This window comes from Cervus elaphus, chromosome 20 (genome assembly GCF_910594005.1).
Source record: "Cervus elaphus chromosome 20, mCerEla1.1, whole genome shotgun sequence".
Taxonomy (NCBI): Eukaryota; Metazoa; Chordata; class Mammalia; order Artiodactyla; family Cervidae; genus Cervus; species Cervus elaphus.
Window position 1 is genome coordinate 43,459,087 of NC_057834.1, and position 19,822 is coordinate 43,478,908.

General features: G+C 40.1%; 2 protein-coding genes across 2 annotated transcripts in view; one reads left to right on the forward strand and one right to left on the reverse strand.

The window, feature by feature from the left end:
* The first annotated feature begins 3,684 nt into the window (after positions 1-3,684).
* OTUD7B (OTU deubiquitinase 7B) overlaps positions 3,685-19,822 on the forward strand; it is a 57,166-nt gene continuing 41,028 nt past the window's right edge. Inside the window, exon 1 of the mRNA XM_043878311.1 lies at positions 3,685-3,994. The gene's annotated coding sequence lies outside the window, so the exon portion shown is untranslated. The remainder of the gene's footprint in view (positions 3,995-19,822) is intronic.
* On the reverse strand, positions 7,914-8,428 carry LOC122677976 (60S ribosomal protein L23). The gene has a single exon (XM_043878316.1). It carries the CDS (start codon positions 8,396-8,398, stop codon positions 7,976-7,978), a length of 423 nt encoding a protein of 140 aa, XP_043734251.1. The 5' UTR covers positions 8,399-8,428; the 3' UTR covers positions 7,914-7,975.

Sequence of the window (19,822 nt, forward strand, 5' to 3'; positions counted from 1 at the left end):
AGGTATGCAAGCAAATAGAAGGCCAGGAAATAGACCCAGTTATATTATTCTAAGTCTAGATGTGACTCTAGTATAAATAGAGTCTGATATTTGCTACCAAAGCAATGGGTCTCAGCTGTCAGTTTCTTCATTCATTCATTCATTCACTCAATAGATATCTAATGAAACACTGCCATGGCTTAAGCAGTATGCCAGGTACTATAATTAAAAAATGGTGAACATTTGCAATCTAATGGATGAAAAAATGTAAATTTATAATTTAATTGTTATGAAGGAACCCAAGATTTTTTTCTATTTTTTTAAATTGAGGTAACGTTCACACTGTGAAATGTGCAGATCTTCAGTACACAATTTGACATACATGTGTAACAGCGATCACTGTCAAGATACAGAACATGTCTATCAGCTCAAAAAGTTCCCTTGTGTCCCCTTTCTATTCAATCCCTACCTCCACCAATATGCAACTATAACTCTGATTTCTGTCATCAAGGTTACTTTCGCCTGTTCTCGAATTCATATAAATGGCTCCTTTTCCCTCAACAAATGATTTTGAGATTTATCCATTTGGTGGTGTTTAAATGGGGTTCATTTTTTAAAGATTGCATTCCGTTTTTTGACTAGTGTATTTGTCATTTTTCCATTGGTAGACATCTGAAATATTTCCTGTTTGGACCTGTTACGAATAATGCTGTTATGAACATTTACATAAAAGCTTTTTGTGAACATGTTTTCATTTCTATTGAGTAAATACCTAGGAGTGGAATTGCTCGGTCATTTGCTTCCCTGGTGGCTCAGTGGTAAAGAATCTGCCTGCAATGCAGGAGACGTGCGTTTGACACCTAGTTTGAGAAGATCCCCTGGAGAAGGAAATGGCAACCTACTCTAGTATTCTTGCCTGGGAAATCCCATGGACAGAGGAGCAAGGTGGGCTACAGTCCATGGGGTCACAAGAGTTGGACATGATTTAGTGACTAAACCGCCAGTCACCGCAGGGTAGGAAAACATTTCACTTTATAAGAACTGTGGATATTTTTAAAAAATATAGATTCATGGTCCTCAGTCCCAAGAGTTCTGAGTTAGTCCTCTGAGGTTCCCAGGCACAAACAATATGTAGTTTTTAAAACTCCACATAACCACTGGCTAAATTATAGTGATAGTAGTGAAAAGGAAGTTATTTTGGTTTGGTTTTCTTTTCTACCACAAAACCATATAAATGCAAACAATTGCTGTTTTTTTTTTTTTTTTTCCTGGTTAGCTGCAAAATAGCTTTCTCTGAACATTTCCCTCTAGTCTATCCATTAGCCCCAGTGTTGAAATAATTTCTCCTTTTAGTTCCTCCGCAGAAAAGGCAAAGCTCTTTTTTTCTGTTCCTGCATAAAGTGAAGTGAAAGCTCTTTTAACTCCTTGGAGCAGCCCTTAGAATCACAGAAACAAGCCTTTAGGGAGGAGAAGAACTTTGTACTGAATGGCAGATAAGCGTGTGTGGCCCTGGGAACACAGGTAGGGCTTTCTCTGCTGTTTTTTACTTTCTTTCCTTGCTATTCTTCTGTCAGAAAAAATAACCAACTGTGTTCTGGCTGCTGACAATGACACCGGACAGCTGCTTCCGAGAGTTTAGCACAGTGGCAGCCTGAGGGACCACATCACTACAAAAGAGGTCCCCTGATCCTAGGCAGAGAAACTGACACGTAAGAATAGGGAGTCCCTTAATGGATCAGGGGCTGGCTGAGCTGGGACCAGAACCCAGGTGGCCTGGCTCCCAGCCCAGCTGACCACACTGCTACCCACACAGCCTGGGCTAGCCCAAAACAAGCAGTCCATTGAGCAACTGCACAAACAATGAGTGATGGATGGTCAGAGCAAGAAACAGGCACACAGCAACTGCAGCTCCCTCACTTCCTGGCCCCTACATTTCCAGACAAGCCTGTAAAGTGTGGTCACTTAAATGAGTTTGACCAGCAACTTGGCCCAGCTTTCAAGTTTGGAAACTTTTCATAGTCACTGCCAAAAAGTAAAATTAGGCCTTGTACTGAGGGTGGAGCGTGCCTTTGAATGTCATACCTGATCCTAATAAGTCTGTAGTAGTGGAGTCAAGACTAGAAAGACATAGTTAACAGATGGGCATAATCTGGTCCTGGGAGGGCCTTAGTGAAACAAGACAGCTTTAGATTTTTGACTGCTCATCTGTGGACCTTTCCTCCTACTTCAGGTTTAGCTGGCAAAGAGGGTGGGTGTGACCTTAGTCTGGTCCCAGGCTCAAAATCTTCAACTCTAAACTCAGGGTATTACCAAGAGATATAGCTGTCTAGGAAGTTTCCTGTTTCAGGTGTCAATTTTCTGGTCTTGAGTTGGATAATTCTCAAGTGTCTATGCTCCTCTCCTTTCCTTTAGAATCTGAGGACTTCAGAAAGTAGTCAGGGGACAGAAAAGTCAACTATTTGTTTTTAAATAGGCCTAATGGGCACAACATTTTGAAAATGCAAACCAGTTGCCACAATGTTAGGAATCTGAATTAAAATTCACCATTTCTTTGGCCCTATTTTGTGTTTGTCATAAACAGGTTGTTTTTAAACGGCTCTTCTTACTTAAAACAGTCAACGTTTGTCTAATATTTTATTCACTCAACAAATATGAAAAGTCTGCTATGTGCCAGGCAAGGCTTATGTTCTCATAGCCATAGGTCCTCCTAACTCACACAGCACTTAACGTGAGTTCTGCTTTATATAATATGGGCTTCTTTTGTGGCTCAGATCGTAAAGAATCTGCCTGCAACACGGTTCAATCCCTGGGTGGAGAAGATTTCCCCTGGAGAAGGGAATGGCTACTCACTTGCCTGGAGCGTTCCATGGACAGAGGGGCCTGGTGAGCTACAGTCCATGGCATTGCAAAAAGCTGGACATCACTGAGTGACTAACACTTTCACTTTATGTGTTTTACTAAAGTGTAAGGCCCTTGATGCCTGGAATTACGTCTTATTCATTTTTGTGATCCTGATTATCAATGAGCACAATGCCTTGTACACAGCAGGGAGTCAGTATTTGTGAATTGAACAATGCGATAGCATAGTTTAAAGGCATTACCATAGTTTAAAAGGCATTACCAAAAAAGCACAACAAAACTTGTTTTGATTACGCTGTCTAAAGTAGATATGTCAAGAGGGTATAATTGTTATGCAAGTAAATAAATATTGAGTGTTTACAGAGAAAAGCATGTTCACTACATGAGTGAAGGAGAGAGAGTGGATAACTGGGTGGAGACAGATCTAGAAGAAGCGTTGTTAATTTTCCTCCAGTTAGTCCAGAATGACCGAGTAGGGTAACTAGAATTTCAGTCTTCTGGTTCTCTGAGAATTTTCATCCCTCTCACCTCTCTAGAACTATCCCGCCTCTTTCTGCTTCTTCCCAAAGGGCTGTGTCCAACTGACTACACCTCAAAGTCTCAAGAGTCCACCCAGTGCCCATCTAGCTCCGGCTCAAGAACTCTCCAGACCAGGGATTTTAGGAACACCAGCCAGGAAAACACGGGTTCACGAGCAGGGCAAGCGCCAAACTGGTCGCAGCCAGGGGAGCGGCGCTCAGGGCGGGGCTGTTACGGGGCGGGGCCGGGCCGGGCCGGGCCGGGCGGGGCGGGAGGAGCCTCTGGGGCCGCTTGGGTGTCACCACCAACCAGCTCCGGCCGGAAACTGGCGCTTGTTTCCGGCCGGACGGCCGAAAACCACCGATCCTGAACCAGCAGCCGGGAGTCCGAGTGGCGACCGAGTGGGGAGCAGGCAAAAAGCCACTCGGGAAGCCAGTCTAGATCAGTCCTGTCTGGCTCCAGCTCCTGATCCTGTGCGGAGCAACAGCCGCGGTCTCAGTCTCAGCCAACGCCTCCGCCTCCATCGTCGACGGGGGAGGGGCCGGCCGGACCCCTGGGTCACAGCCGAGGAATGAGGAGAGGCAGCCGGGCCCCGCGCTCCGCCCCGGCCTAGGGCCTTGCCCCAGGAGCCGCGAGGGTAACGGAGCCCCCGCATTGTCACCCTCCCCCGTCTGTTCCCGCCCCTCCCGCCTCTTCAGACTCCCAAACTCTGACCCTCTGATCGCCACTGTCCCTCTTCTCCTTTCTGATTGTATTTCACCCGGAGCCGTCTCTTCTCGGCACCCCCTCCTCGCCCTGACTGTTCCTTGCTTGGTCCCAACCTTTCTCCCGTTACTCCTCCCTTTCACCTGCGTCCCACCTTCCCAGCCCCCTTCCCCGTTCGTGGCCTCCCTTCCTCAGCTGTGCTGGGCAGTTTGGACGGTTCTCCTTATCAGCTAGACTTTCGGGGAGGGATGGTGGAATTTTAAGGTGGCCAGGAGTGCCGGCTACTACTCTCATAGTACGATAAAGTTCATTTTAAAGTCTCAAAAGTAAAATGAGCAGAAACCAAACTGTTCTGCCATATCGGTAGTTAAACTGAGGTGCGTCCAGTAATGGAGGAAGGGAGCGAAAAAGAAATGTGTATATGAGAAAGAGTGATAGAGAGATTGATTCTATGGTAGGCTTATGAACTTTGGAAAAAAGAAAAGTTGCCATGAGCCGATGGAAACTTTAGAAGCTGATGATGAGTAAGCCGGGGGCTGCGTGATCTCACTCCTCTTCTCATAATTACTAGGTTAACGGTGTGGCTCCGGTCTGGATGGAATGGGATTTGTTTACTGGGCCGGCGTATTTTTAGCTTGTCGGCTCACAAGGAGCAGCGCTCTGAGTCTCTCTCTCCCCCTCTCTGTCCCTCTTCCTCTCTTTTTCTCACTCTTCTCTCCCTCTGTGTATAGGTAGTCTGTCTCTGGAACCTAGGTGGCCTCTCTGGGCACAATAAATATAAAAATTAAACTAAAATAGCTTTTATATAAAAGATTCTCCCCAGCTCTTGAGGGAGTTTTCATGAATGCAAAGGCAAAAATTAGTTGACTTGTAGTTCATATATGTATAAAATACTTTCTATAAAATCAGAAACGGGTAATTGTTTAGTCTTTGACTCATCATCCTGTGTATTTAGATGTTAGAGGACGCTGGAACCCTTTGTCTTTCAACCTATTTCTAAAGTGAGAAAAGACAGAGGGAAGAAGTAGTAGGAAGGTGGGTCCATAAGGGTAGCTAGTCTTAAATCTTTTAAAAACATTTTCTATACTACGTAACTTTAAAAAGAGAGAAAATTTCCTTCCTAATAAATGAGGTTGCATTCTTGATGGAGAAGACAGTAGGGACTTAGGTTGGGTGGCTAGGGAGAATCAGACTTGTAATTAAACATTTGCTGTGCATAATTTACAAATGAATACATTATGGGCAAACAATTATACTCTTTGTCCTCATTGTTTTTCCCAGCTTTTCTTTTGAAGGTTAATAACCAACCTGCTGTGCTAGTCTATTGATATTTTGAAGGCTGGACAGAACTGTAAAATAAATGAAATTGATGATGTTCACAGGGAAGCCGAATACCAGTCTGTTCTAATTTCTACTGGCTACTCGGCGTGCCTCGGAGCACTTGCCTAAGTTGGTGGCCAGTTACTATGTACTTAGAGATTAGAAATGAATACACATATTAGGTCATGCTAGGAGTAATTGAGAAGTTAAACGTACTGAAAAGATTTTCCAAAACGGAAATAGATTATTTTTTGATTTTTTCCATTTTGGATTATCAGCACCTTTCTACTGATAGTCATCCATTAACATGAATGAATAATTTAGAATTGAACAGATACCCACTTTGGACAGTACGCATTGAAGCAGGAAAGAAAGAAGGAAAATAGTTTCCAAACTATCATTTTTGTTGTTGTTGTTGATGCCTACTTTGACTTATCCCTTTCATTTAATGCCAAAGACTTCCTTGTAAAAAAAAAAAGGGTGAACCTTTGCTAAAGGAAGGTCTATATACTGACTTGTATAAGGCAGGCTGACCAGTAATGGATTTTAATTATTAGTTGGACTTTGATGCAGTTATGTTGCCAGTAACTTGGAAATTTTCCTGACACTTTTTTCCCTTAATCTCTTTGTTTGGGGCTCCTATTGAAATGATTTAATTTGGAGGGTAATATCTAATTTTTCAAAATTACACACACAGTCCCGGAATCTTTTGACTATCAATAATTGTTTTAATTTGTGAGTTAGTTGGTGCCATTATTAGTGATGATATGTGGCAAATTCAGCTTATATCTGTATTTAGCAACTTCCCCTAGTTGAACTGCCTGTGTTATTCCCAGGGTTAGGGTTAGGGGTGGGGATTGAAGGGGTGAATAAAATTTAAGAATAAGTGTAGGGCAACCCAACAGCCCATCACTATTTTCAGTTCTCAGCAGGCTTTGTTGGTAATTTGGAGTGTCAATATACGTTACCAAATGAATTATGATGGAATAACTCAGTATTAAAAATAAGTTTTCAGATTGTCATGGGGCCACTTGTTAAAGTTTTAGAGCTCCTGAATGTCTCAAGCATGCTAAGTATGCTGGAAGAGGGCATTGTAAGGGAGCACTCTTTCTCCTTACTCCAGACACTCATCCCACCAGGGAAAAAATCCTGAAACAATGCTTTGAAGTATGACTTCAGCAGTATCTTTCCTATGCAAGCTTAGGAGCTGTGGAGTGGCAGCCTGGAATCCACTCAGCAGCGCCTGATAAGTGAGATAATTAAAATCTGTGTAACTAGAATATAGATGGTGTAACTAGAATATAGATGGTGTAACTAGAATATAGATGCAGAACAGCTTTTTCATGAATGCTTGAAATTAGTTGATTTTTCAGTATGATAGAAGGAAGTTGATTTTTTTAAAGTAATAAATCCTTACTGAATAATGATTGAACACTCCTATGGATAAGACAGTCTCCAAGCTTCAGTGACAGGCTTTGGGGAGATACAAAAGATGTAAAAAACAGGTGTTCTTGCCCTTGGGAGAAGGGTGATGTTGGGGAAGGCAGTATATAAGTGAGAAGGCAGACTGTTATTATAAGCTTTAACATTTAGGAAAAAGCGTGTAAGCAAAACCATGTTTAATGTGCTACAAATGGGATATGTGAAGACTAGAAAATTTTAAGTAAAGTATGAATGAGGTAAATTAGAGAAGATTTGAATTAGGAAAATTTGAAATGGACTTGGGAAGTTATGGATTAGAGTCATAATGATGCGTGGGGTATGAAATTAGGTGGATCTTGGTTCAAATTGTGGTTCTTCTGTGACCTTGGACAATTTACTTCTCCATCTTTATATAATATATGTGAGCAAGTAAGTGAAATAGTTATTTTGTGTTGGGAGTAAAAGGAAATAGATCTTCTGGGCAGAAAGTATAGAATGTACAGTGTGCAGTTATGGTATGAATGACTAAGTTGTGTTTGTGGGGAGAATAAATAAGAATGACTAGAGAAAATGTGGGTTGCTCAAGTCATGGGTAGAGCAGGGGAGAGGGTGGAGGGGACTCAGAGGCCAGACTCTGTTGGGTGTTGAAGAAAGGGTCAATAGAGTCATTGTAGGTCCTTGAACAAAGGATGGATTTAGTGAGAAGTGAGCCCTCTGGTCCAGGAACTCAGGGACAAGGAGTGAAGCACCAATACATTGTGACTCTCCTTCTTTTCTGGACTATCCAGGCCTAAAGAGGTCAGCCAGGAGACCTAAGATTCCTTGTAGAAGTCTTTGTATTCACGCACCTTACTCACTATGTTGAACTCTGCTTGTTACTGTCTCACATTGTACCAGCCTGTGAGGCAGTCGTGCGACTGTGGTTGGATTCTCTTCAAGCTTATGGTAAGGACAGTGTTGTGTTTCAAGTGCCTTTGACTTTCAGTTACCTCTGCTATTGTAGGGAGCACTAGTTTAGGTAATTCAGAGCTTAAGAAATTTCTTGTTTTAAAAATCATACTTACTTTAGTGTTTGGGGATCATACTGATAGAATGAATTTGCAGTTCTGTTTCTTTTTTTTTTTTTTTTTGGGAGCAAATAATTTTTATTTTTTACAAATACACCAAAGAATCATGCAATGCTGCCAGCATTGGATGCAATCCTGGGCCACAAGTCTGCACATTCCTTTGCAACTGGTCCTGTGATGGCAGAACCTTTCATCTCGCCTTTATTGTTTACTATGACCCCTGCATTATCTTCAAAATAAAGAAACACACCATCTTTTCTCCGGTATGACTTTCGTTGTCGAATTACCACCGCTGGATGTACCTTCTTTCTGAGCTCTGGTTTGCCTTTCTTGACTGTGGCCATCACCATGTCACCCACACCAGCAGCAGGAAGTCTATTCAATCGTCCCTTGATCCCCTTTACAGAGATGATATACAGATTTTTGGCTCCTGTGTTGTCAGCACAGTTGATCACGGCTCCAACCGGAAGACCTAAGGAAATCCGGAATTTCGCACCAGAGGACCCACCACGTCCTCGCTTCGACATCTTGAAGGCCGGAAAGGGACAAAAAGCTGCAGTTCTGTTTCTAAACCTGAATTACCTGATAGGAAAATATACTGATAGTCAAGAAACATCAGTCTTGAATTAAAAATTTTGCCTCAGAAATCCATAAAATGAACAGTCCATATGAGGATAATTAAGACTGGGCTACACTGAGTCTGTTAATGAAAACCAGTTTCTTTTCAAAATCTGTGTGGGTCCAATGCGGCCTCAGGCTGTCTGCTTTATTCCTAAGAGCGATTGGTAGAAGATGCCTATGTTGCATTCTGAATAAGTCTTTACGCACAGTATCTGGAGGAGTCCTGTTGCATCATACTACATTGTTGAAGATTAAGCTGGCCTTTTCAAAGGATTTGAGCTAGAGGCTCTGCAGGTATTAGCTCCTTTGAAAAATCTATTAGATTTTTCCTCCTGAAGTAAACTTGTTGAAAATATGGCCAATTTAAGAAAAAAGAGAAAAAGGAAGGAGATGTGTCCACACTTAAGAAGTAAACAAACAAACAAAAAACTCACACAGCTGTTCTTCCATCCTTGTCCTTTCAGTTGGCTTGTTTTCCTTCATCCTTGCCTCCCCCAGCCTTCTCATAATCATTACCAGACTATGTGCTTGTGATGTCATGGGCACAGGATTATTATTTACCACTGAAGTCAGGAGATTGTATTTCTGAGCTAAAATTCAGAGGTGGAAAAATCAGGCATTTTCATTTATGCAGTTTTGTCCAGGATTATTTGTAACTGTGTTTTTTAGAATTATGTCTTATACCTTAGACTTTAAGAAATAGTTTTGCATAGGAGAGACCACTAAACTATTATTTTTTGTGACTTGCTGTGAAATTGGTTCTATCAGGTGGTATGGAGGATCAGGAAAAATGACAGTTTTGTGCCCTTGAGGAATTTACAGTCCAGTTGGGAGTAAGGGGAGTTGCTTCGAAGAGGTGAATACCTATTGAGCCTCTTTATACCAGAGAAAATTTTAAAATGTGAAAGTATATTATCAATTGCATAATACAGATCTCAAACCATAAGTATTTTGGGAGAAGAATACTCAGGTAATTATGAGTGATCTCACAGAGGAATTGTAGTTTACTACAGATCTTTAGAAAATTGTATTAGGTGCAGGAAATGAAGATGAAGCAAATAACAAAAAAAAATCATTTCATTTTGGAGCTTGGAGGGATCAAGCAAAAACTTGGAAACAGGAATGTACTTGGGGTGTTCTTGGGGCAGTGATGAGACTGACCTGAGTTGAAGTGAATAGTCATAAAACAAAGGTGGTTAGGTTGGTTTGGAGCTGTGGTTTTTAGAGGGTCTTAAAAGTCAGGCTTGTAAGTTTAGATTTTAAATAATGGAAAACAGCTAACCACTGAGAATTTTTTATTAGGATCATAATATGATGATAACAGGAAATAGATTTGTTTGGAGGGAAGGGAAGCGAGCACCTGGGGTGTTTGCGGTGATGAGACCTGAGTTAGGGTTGTGGAGGGGAAAGAGTGAAAAAAAAGATTATGAAGGGAAAATCAAAATCAGGGAGGACTGGATGTGGAAGATGAGGGAGGGTGATTGATCAAACGTGAATATGGCATTTTAAGCCTGGGTTTCTGAGACATTGACTGGAGTAAAGAAGTCGGGGAGGTTTCCTCATTTCTTAGGGAAATATGAGCTCAATTGTAAATGTTTTGGACTTAAAAAGTGGCAACGAAATGTCCAAATGAAAGCTGTTCCAGTTGTTAGAGATGAGCCTTAGCTGGTGGAGAGGTGGGGGTAAATAATGCTTGAAAGTATGGTTTTGGAGTTCATTAACATTACTGTTACAGCTGTAGCCAAGAAAATGAATAAGCTCTCTAAAGACTAGAGCTTCGGAAAAGAGTGGAAGGCCACAGATAGTGGTACTGATAAGCACTACTATTGTCTACTCTTCAGGCCATTTTAATCAAGTTTTTCCTTCTCTTTTCATCTTTTCCATTCCTGTCTTCCCTACCCCATCAAATATCCTTTGAATGGGTCTTACCTTGTAAGCACTGTCTTAGGCACTGAGGAAGCGGATAAGTTAGACAAGGTCTCTGCCTCCAGGGAGGTTATGGGTCTAGTGGGAGATAGATGTGTCAATATATAGATGAAGTGAAGTGTGATTGATGTTATGATAAAGGTATGTAGGGGGCAGTTCTGCCTTGGACGTTCAGAGGTTGGGAAGTGCCTCCCAGAGGAGATGATATTTGAGCTGAGTCTTGAAAGATGAGTTAAGGATGTACCCTACAGATGAGAGAGACATACACTTGAGGCCGAGAAAACAGCATGAGTAAATGCTTAAAGGCACGAAACGGCCAGACTTCTCCAGGTAACGTTTAAGTACTTATTAATATTATGGTTGGAGGATAGGGTTGGAGGTCAGGGATGAGGCTGGAGAAGTAGGTAAGGCTGATCATGGACAGTTTTATCTTGTGCTGCATGAAATGATAAGCCATTTAAGGGTTTTTAAACATTGGTTGATAAAGTTTCATGTTCTAGAAAGATTATTTTGTCAGTGGTATAGAGTAGATTGGAGAGGAACAGAGCAAAAGACTTTTGAAATAACTTACTAATACATTTTTTGTCGAGTTATCATGTTTGTAGAAATAGAATCAGAGAACAAGAGGGACTGTTCCCCTTTCTTTGTCTCCTTCATTGATTTTCAGATAGAATACCTGAGATTTACTCTGGATCACAGAAGTAGTGAAGTGATGGCTTAGTCTGAAATTCAGTATTCATGGCTGTAATGTAGTGGGTGATTAATAATTGTTAGCTCACCTCTCTAATTCCCTCACAAGTCCTGTTGCAATGTTTGTTCCATTCTGCCACGCTGCATTGTGCTTGAAGACAGAAGGACTTCTGTCATTTCATTCCATCGTCCTTTTTTCTAGTTGAGAGTGAACAGTGCTATTTTCCCGGGTCTGACTGAGGAATATTTGCCCCAAGAGTGCCATGGGGATTTGGGGCTTTGGCCTGGGGCAGTTGGATGCCCTGGAGTGGAGTGACTAGGGTGTTAGAGTTCTTCAGTGATTCAAGAGATTCAGATGTGGAGGGATGTCAAGGTATTTGTTTTATTGTGTGTGCAGATGTATTTATCTCTCCTGCTAAGTTCCCTTCTAGTTTTCTTTTAAACTTAGTTTTAAGCTGTATCAATGAAACTTTGATAAAAGAAATAAGTTATGATAAATTGGGTACCAGCAAAAAGTATATCTAAAAAAAAAAGATTTGTCATTATTCTTGGATTCTACCTCTTTCTTCCCCATGTTTTTAATGTCATTGGGTTTTTGTGAAGGTAAATTGTTTGGGTTTAAAGTGCAAAGTAAGAGTTTGGATTTTGTGTTTTACGTCTTTTTTTGCTGGAGAACAGAATAGGATAGAAGACCTCTTAGAGGTCCTTGGGTTCCCCTGGGAAAGTTGGAACATGAGGGGGATGTGGAAGGATGGATATCTTCCATTGACAAGCCTTCATCAAAACTTAACTGATTTATGAGCTCCTTACTCCTTCCTCTGGGCTCTGTCAACATCTTCTCTAGAGAAGGGCCTTGGATTGGATACTGTCCACTTTAGCAGAGCTGCCAATTCTTAATTCTTTCTCAAGTGGGCAAGGGTACATTTTGTTTTTGTTTGTGAGTGTTTGGGGGAGGGGTGGAGAGAGAGGAGGCACAGAATAGCTACTCATAGTGAGTCTTTATCTGAATTCCTATGTAACTGGAAGTTTCCTTGGCTTTGTTTTAGGGGAGATGACTTGGTTACGCCGGCATTTAAGTTACGTGGGAAGGTGGTTCTCACTCCCTTCAGTTATCTGATCTAGGATGGCAATAAATACTTCTTTCTTGTCCATATTTGTCAGCCCCCCGCCCCCGACTTTGCTCCCAGTGCCTTTTCTGCACATTGGCTGAGGGATGTGAAGGGTCCTCTTCAGTCTCAGCTGAGCTTATCAAGGGTCCTCTTCAAGTTTAGGGGAACCTAAACCAGCTCCTGATTATTCTTGTGTGAATGACTCCCCTATTCTTCCAGTCTCCCGGCCCTTTCTTAATTTTAACATTTTGAATAATAAGATATTTTAGATATTTTGATAAGTTCAGGGGAAAAAATCCTAACATGATTTTGAGCCCACAACCCAGATTTAATGGATATTAACATTTTGTCAGGTTTATTTTAGATTTCTCACTGTCTTTAAGATATAAACTGTTAAGTATTAGATATAGCCAAAGTCCTACTCTGCATCCTTATCCCCTTCCTCGTTCCTGGGAAATGAATACTGGCCTAAATTGGTATGTATCATTGCATTTTATCTTTTATACTTTTAAAAAAATGTGTAATGTAGGCACAAGCAACATATAGTTTTCTTTTGAAATCATAAATAGAATCACACTGCAGGTATTTTTTGCAACCCTGTCTCTCAGTGGTGTTTTTCAGAATTATTTTCATGTAGATCTAGTTCATTTAACCACCTAATCTTTAAGCGTGTTTCCTCTACTGCTCTCCCCACTTGCCTTGTGAAATAGTCTACCATCAAAGTCCCAGTTTAAACCCTATCTTCCATGAAAACTTTGCTGATTTTTTTTTCTCCTGCAAGCCGTGATCTTTCCTATTTCTGAAGCTGCCTATCATTTTATTGATACTGATCTGGTCGTAGTTATGAATTTTTGTGTTTTAGTTTATTTATGCCCTTGGCTTGCCGCTCCTTGAAAGCAGATAAGTTTCTTTTATCTTTGTATCCCTCATGGCACTTGCCACAGTAACATAAACATATTAGGCATTTAGTCACTATTAGTTACTAAATGGTTAATTAATGAATAAAACAATAAAAACAGTCCTCTGAGTTGGTGAGCTGTGTAATTATGAGCAATATAGTGTGGCCTTTATGAAAATAAAGCTTATAAAGAAACAGCACTGGAAATTATATAAAAATGTACATAAATGTTGAGTACATTCAAGACTGACTTCCTGTGGGAGATGAGAGCAAACATTCCTGAGAAATGAAATGAAAATTGATTGGTGATATCATCCCAGGGAGGAAACTCCTGGGAATTGATCCTGATGGCATTTGAGGCAGTGTACTTCTGTGGCCAGACTCATTTCACTAGCTATCAAATTCTGCTATTGTCATCAAGGTCTTGATACCTTCACTGGAGATTTACATTGGTGGTGAGAAAAAGCAGCCTATCTGTTCACTTAATAAATACTGCTGAGAAACAGGAATTCTTTGGCCTCTAAAAAAGAAAGCCTAATAAATGTACACATTTGTGTGTATATGTACATGTATTTTTAACAGCACCATTTTAATCAACGAGACCAGATTGTACCTCAGCAAAATATTCTTAAGCTTTTAATTCTGGAATGTGTAGTACCAACATAACGTTGTTTAGGCCTCCCCAAAGCCCTTCCCTCCCCAGCCAGGAAGAAATTAAATGTTAAGTTGAACTATAATGAAATTGCAATTTTATAGATAAAATAAGTCATATTACCAATGGTTATTCTTTAAACTTATATTTAGGTTGTTAGGTTTAATGGTTATTGTGTTAAATGGTTATTGCTTAAGCTTGTATTTAATGGTCATTGCTTAAACTGTGGTTAAACTTAATAGGTCAGGTCTTGATTTCCTGTTGGAGTTCTAAAGAACATTATCATAGACCTTTTTGAAGTGAATAATTCCAACTCTATTTATAATTCTAAAATGCACTTCTGAACTTTGCAACAGATTTTCTTTTTGTAGTTATCTTTAGCTCCAATTTTTGATAAAACGTTCTTATTTCTCAGCAGATGTTTAGTATATTTGGGAAGGTTGTGGGGGAATGTGTGAGGGTTTTAGGGCACACAACCTCACCTCAGGAAAATGAGCCTGAGATGAAAACTCTTGCTGTCAGTAGCTATAATACATGTAATTGATTGAGTTGATTTTAATGAACTTACAACCTTTGAGTAAATGACTCCCCCACTATCGTTTCCTGCCACCCTCTCATGTCTTTTCTCTAGTCTTGATAAGGGAGATCTGGAGTGGTGGGGAAAACCATGGAAGAGAAAATTTCTTGTCACCATTGACTTTATCTGGAGACTTAACAGGGAAGAGTGTAAGAGCCCTAACTCCTGGCACCAGATTCCTACCTGTGGTTCCCCCAACAGTTCTTAGGTTAAAAGGGAAGAGGAATGCAGATGTCAGGGGAAAGAGCAAAGAAACAGTGTAGAGAGCGGGAGTTAACAGATATCATAGAATAGGACTGAGGAACAGGGGATATGCATACAAATTTAAAGAGGTTCTATTTCCTCCTGTCATTCCAAACCTGGCTTAGAATTCTTTATAAACCTTGTACCTTAACTATACCAAAGGTGTATCGAGGAGGCCACATCAGCTTTGAAAGCATCATCTTTGTGTTCTAAAATCATTCTTTGAAACGTCAGGTCACTTTAAATGAGGTGGTCTACTAGCGCGTTTGGAATCATTAATAGCCAACTTTAAAAGAAAAGAATTCATCTGAGGCTTTAGAACTAATCAGTCTTGATATTTACATGAAGATAGTCCCATGTGAGGAACTGAGGCAAGATAATGGGAACATATAATAATGCTAACAAAAATATTTTAGTATGCTCTCATTTCTTTTAAAAACTTTCCTGCTCTTTTGAGTTTCTTTGTGGGTATTTGCTTTCATTGTTGAACTGGGAGCTCACCTGGCTGAGTGTTTAGACTCTTCATTTTCTGAAAATTTCCCTTAGTACTAGGGGCAAGATTATCTAATATGAGGAATACTTGGTCCCTGTTTACTGACCTGGGATAAAGACTTCCCAGATTCCTCAGAAGTCTGCAAATAGAATTTGAGAGTTAGACTTAAGATTTGCTGCATCCTAACTTCTTTGGATGCCTAAAGTAGATTCCTAGCTATTTGACACAAGGTGACCTCTCATTTTAACGTTAAGTTCCTTCTGTCACACATCTTTGTAATTGTTTGTAGTATTCTAGTTCATGATGGAAATTTAGATTGAAAAAAGTCATGTGCAGAATTCCCTTGATGTTTGCTTCCTGGCTGAGATGATAGATTCCTTTTTACTGAACACGTGCTGTGTACTGGAATTTGGACAAGATGCTCTAAGGAGATGCCAAGGTTATGTTACCTACTAAATAAACTAAACAAGTATTAGGAGAATTGGCTCCTTGGGAATTTATATTCTGGGTTAAAATAGGATACACACACAAAGACACATTTAGAAAAAAGAAAAACAGACTGCATAGTATTATGTATAATCTCACATAGTATTTTAGAATGGAAAAGGAATTTACATATTGTCATCATTTTCTAGGTGAGGAAAATGAGGCCCAGAATATTTAAATGACTTGTTCAAGGTAGTTACCCTTACCAACAAACATTTTATTGGATATCTGCCCTCTGAAAAGTTAGGCCTCAGGTATAGAAAGATTAAAGTCATGAAGAACTTAATAATTAGTTATGAAGACTGAATGTTTGCATAAAAAGATAACTAGTAATACAAAGTCATGGGTATTAAGTGTCAGTACCCATTGACACTGCATATACTCTCCAACCCCCAGTTTTGAAGATAAAATAGTCCTTCCCCCTGCTTGTAGGTAGGTTGCTCTGGTTACAAACTGTAGGTGAAGTAGCCTCAAAGGCTGCATTAGTCTTTTTGGGGTAAAGGGATAAAGATATATAGTTATACAGAAGTCTAGAGAGAGTGGATAGGGAAAATTTGTACCCTTAGGATAATCTAGGCCTCAGAGAGGAGAGAAGACTGGGTAAGTGTAGAGGGGAAACATTCAAGGTGTGAGAACAGGGGGCTGAGCCTGTCTTGTTTGCGGGGGGCAGAACAAGTAGACACAGTGTTTCATCTAGGAGAGCAATGAGGTTAATAAAGCTGGAGGGTTAGATGAATTGGAGAGGACCTTAAATCCCATGTAGAGGATTTCAGTTTATCTTTACAACAAAAAATCCTTGAACAGGGAATTATGTATGTAAATCAGCATTTTCGGAAAATTGTTTCAGCCATGTGGTATGAAATGAAAGAAGAGAGAGCAGTTAGAAGACTATTAAATTCTGGGAAAGGAGTCTTTACAGGGCCGATGGGAATGGAGAAAGGGGAGAGATTCAAGTGATTTGAAGAAAACTAAACACCATTTGGTAACTGCTTTTATAGGAAAGGGATAGATAAGAACAATGCACATGTTTTTAATCTGGGTTATAGCAGTAGGGGAGCTGGTTGGTTTCTAATACATTTATTCTCCAAAGGAATGCCTTGGTGGAAAAAAGCAGAGTCTAGCCCAACATTCAGATAATACTGAGCACAGAGTTTAAGTGACTGGTTTGCATGCCTCGTAAGTATTGGAACTTGGTGTAAGCCCATGCTTTTGACTGTTGTCCAGTGCTATTTCTATTATATACAGCTTACAAGGGGGTGGGTCAAGTGGTTAAAAACACAGAGCCTAGAAGTGAAATGGGAAGTTGAAGACCACATTATGATGAGGTTTAACCACAAGCTGTTTCAGTTCTACATAGGTTTTCCTTGTAAATGTGTATAGTTCTCTCAGGCTCACAATGTTACAATGACCTGGGTTTCTTAGAACTATCTTCTGAGTTTCACTTCCTCACAGTCAAGGAAAAAACTTCCCTTTAGATTTTGGACTTAATTGCATATACTCTCTGACCCCCAGTTTTGAAGATAAAATAGTCCTTTCCCCTACTTGTAGGTCGGTTGCTTTGCTTACAAACTATGGATGAAGTAACCTCAAAGGCCACCTTAGTCTTTTTGGAGTAAAGTGAGGAGAGTTCTGGACCCAAATCTTTCAAGCTTATTTACTCTGTCAGCAGTTAGGAACAGTCTCCTTACACAGATCTTATTACCTAAAAAGGGCTGTAAATTGTATGGATCAATATGGTATTTTTGCTAATGGTATGTTTTTAGAGAATCAAATGGCCTTGTGAAAAATCATTTATATTTTGTTTTTAAATATGTAGTCAGGTATATTTAAGGTGGGACTCTTTCTTACACCTTTTTTCCTTTTCTTTTCTTTCCCTTTCTTCCAGGGTTTTACCAGGTGTGGTAACAGATACCTGCAGACTCAAAATAGCATTTTCTGGATCAGCTAACACTTACTATATATCTGCTGTAAGGGTCTAACACTGTTATGTAATTTCATTAGCCAAGATTAACTATTTCTAGATTTTATGCTAAGTCCCTACTAGCCAGTGTATTCCAATGTTTGGCTTCTACAATTCTTATCCTATCTTAATCCTTGCCATGACGCTGCTTCTGTAACTTTTTCTTGGTATGTAATTTTATTTATTTATTATTCAGGCTGTGCTGGGTCTTCGTTGCCGCCTTCCTCTAGTTGTGGAGAGCAGGGTCTGCTCTAGCTGCGGTGCGCGGCTTCTCATCGCGGTGGCCTCTCTGGTTGCAGAGCATGGGCTCTAGGGCGCGCAGGCTTCGGGAGCTGTGGCTGTGGGCTCAGGAGTTGTGCATAGGCTTGGTTGCTCCACAGTACGTGGGGTTTTCCCAGATCAGGATCTGCCTTGTATTCTACGTTGGCAGGCAGATTACTGAGCCCTTCTTTTATAAAAAAAGGGAAGCCCTTCTTTTATAACTTTTGCCCTGGCTAGGGAATAAAGGGGAGAAAACTTTACTATTTATTAGTGAAGACCCTACGCTGAGTTATACTAAGGGCTTTATATTACCACCTTATTTAGTACTAATAACAATTCCGTAGGTTAGATATTCTTATACCTGCTTGCAGATAATTCATCCAGAGCATTTATTACTATGGTAATATTAATTCACCAGGATATTTCGGCACAGTGTAAGGTGCTGAGGGATATCACAGTGAATATCAGATAAGGTCCCTGCTAAGGCATAGAGAAGTTAAATAGCTTGCGCAAGGTGACATAGCAAGAAAGTGGCAGAGCTAGGATTTAAATATAGATCTGATGGATTCCAAAGGGAATGTCTGCAACAGTTATTATAATATGCTGCCATTTACATATATTACATGTTCTCTGTAACTGCACATATCAAGTTGTAAAAACAGGTGAGTTCCCCCAGTATTTCCTTTTTAAAGGGCTCTTGATGAGTCCAAGAGAGAAATCTGCCTTGGTGCTGCCAAGGGCAGCTGCACAGTTCTTTTCCTCTCTTCCCCCCCTCTCCCCACTCTGTCTGAACCCACTCATACCTGGCTTTAAACTGGACAGCCTGACCTGCTTTGGCATTTGGATGTGTTTGTGCTTTGAGGACTTTGTTTCTTTGACTTCCTTGCCCACTTGCAAGTTCTTTCTTGTAGCACAATGATGAGTAATATGTTGTTAACATTGTAATGTGGTCATGCCAGTTGGAATTTTTTTTTTTTCTTTTTCCCTTGGTTCTTTCTGATGAGTGTGTGACTCTTGGGTCAAACTTGCTTTCTACAGCTCATTCAAACAGAGAAGACTTTCTGTATTCAGAGGACTAGAAAATAGTCTCGAGATTGGGAGGACTATTAAAATTCAGTGTCTTCTGCCCAGCTGAAATTCAATTTTGTTAGCATTTTGGGTTTATTCTTTAGCAAGTGTGATCCAAGAGAGTACTTGTTAGATTAAGGCCATTATTACCATGTGCCATATTTGGAATGAGCAGTGTTCTGGAGTTAGGAGCTTAAAAATAGGCACAGGTTTTTTTTTTCATGAGCATTACATAGTAGAAAGCATTAAAAGATGCTTAAATCTGTGAGAGTGATGTGCTGAATTCCAGTAGGAACTGTATTCTAAGAACTAATAAGGTGGGATCAAGGTTGTAAGTGTTAAAACTAGTATTGGGGATCCAGTCAATTTAGCATTTTGATTCCAGGAATTTCTGGGCATCACTCATGAGGTTAATGAGGTGATTTATGTGCATGTGTCTAGCCTAGTGCTTGCTACTTATTTGGTGCACAATAAATGTTAGTTAAATCTTTAAAAGATACTTGAATACGGAGTGTTGTCAGTTTGTTTTTCTAGAGCAGCTTCTTCATCATTAAGTATTCCTTCTTTTGAAGAATATTTGTTGAGCCTTTAACTGTGGGTAAAGCATTTGGGACAGATTTATAATAGCAGATTCTTACTGAGTCTGTGATCTTAACATTTATAAATTGAATCAGTTAGGCCTAGTGTTTAATGGGGAATTTGTGATTTTACTTTGCTAGAGTCAGTCCTTTGCTTTTTTGATAGAAATAACTTCTTGACTCTTTGGTGGAGTTAAAAATGCTTGCTTTTTAATTCCAGTTAAACTGGGTTTGATTTTTTTGATATTTGAGATAGTTGCCTATGATGTTCCCTTTTATCCTTTCTTCATTTTTTTCAGTAAATAAGACAATATATTTGAAAAATGTATTGTGAATTGCAAAGCTAGTGGTTGTTATCTCCACAACTGCCAGTACTAATGTTACGGATT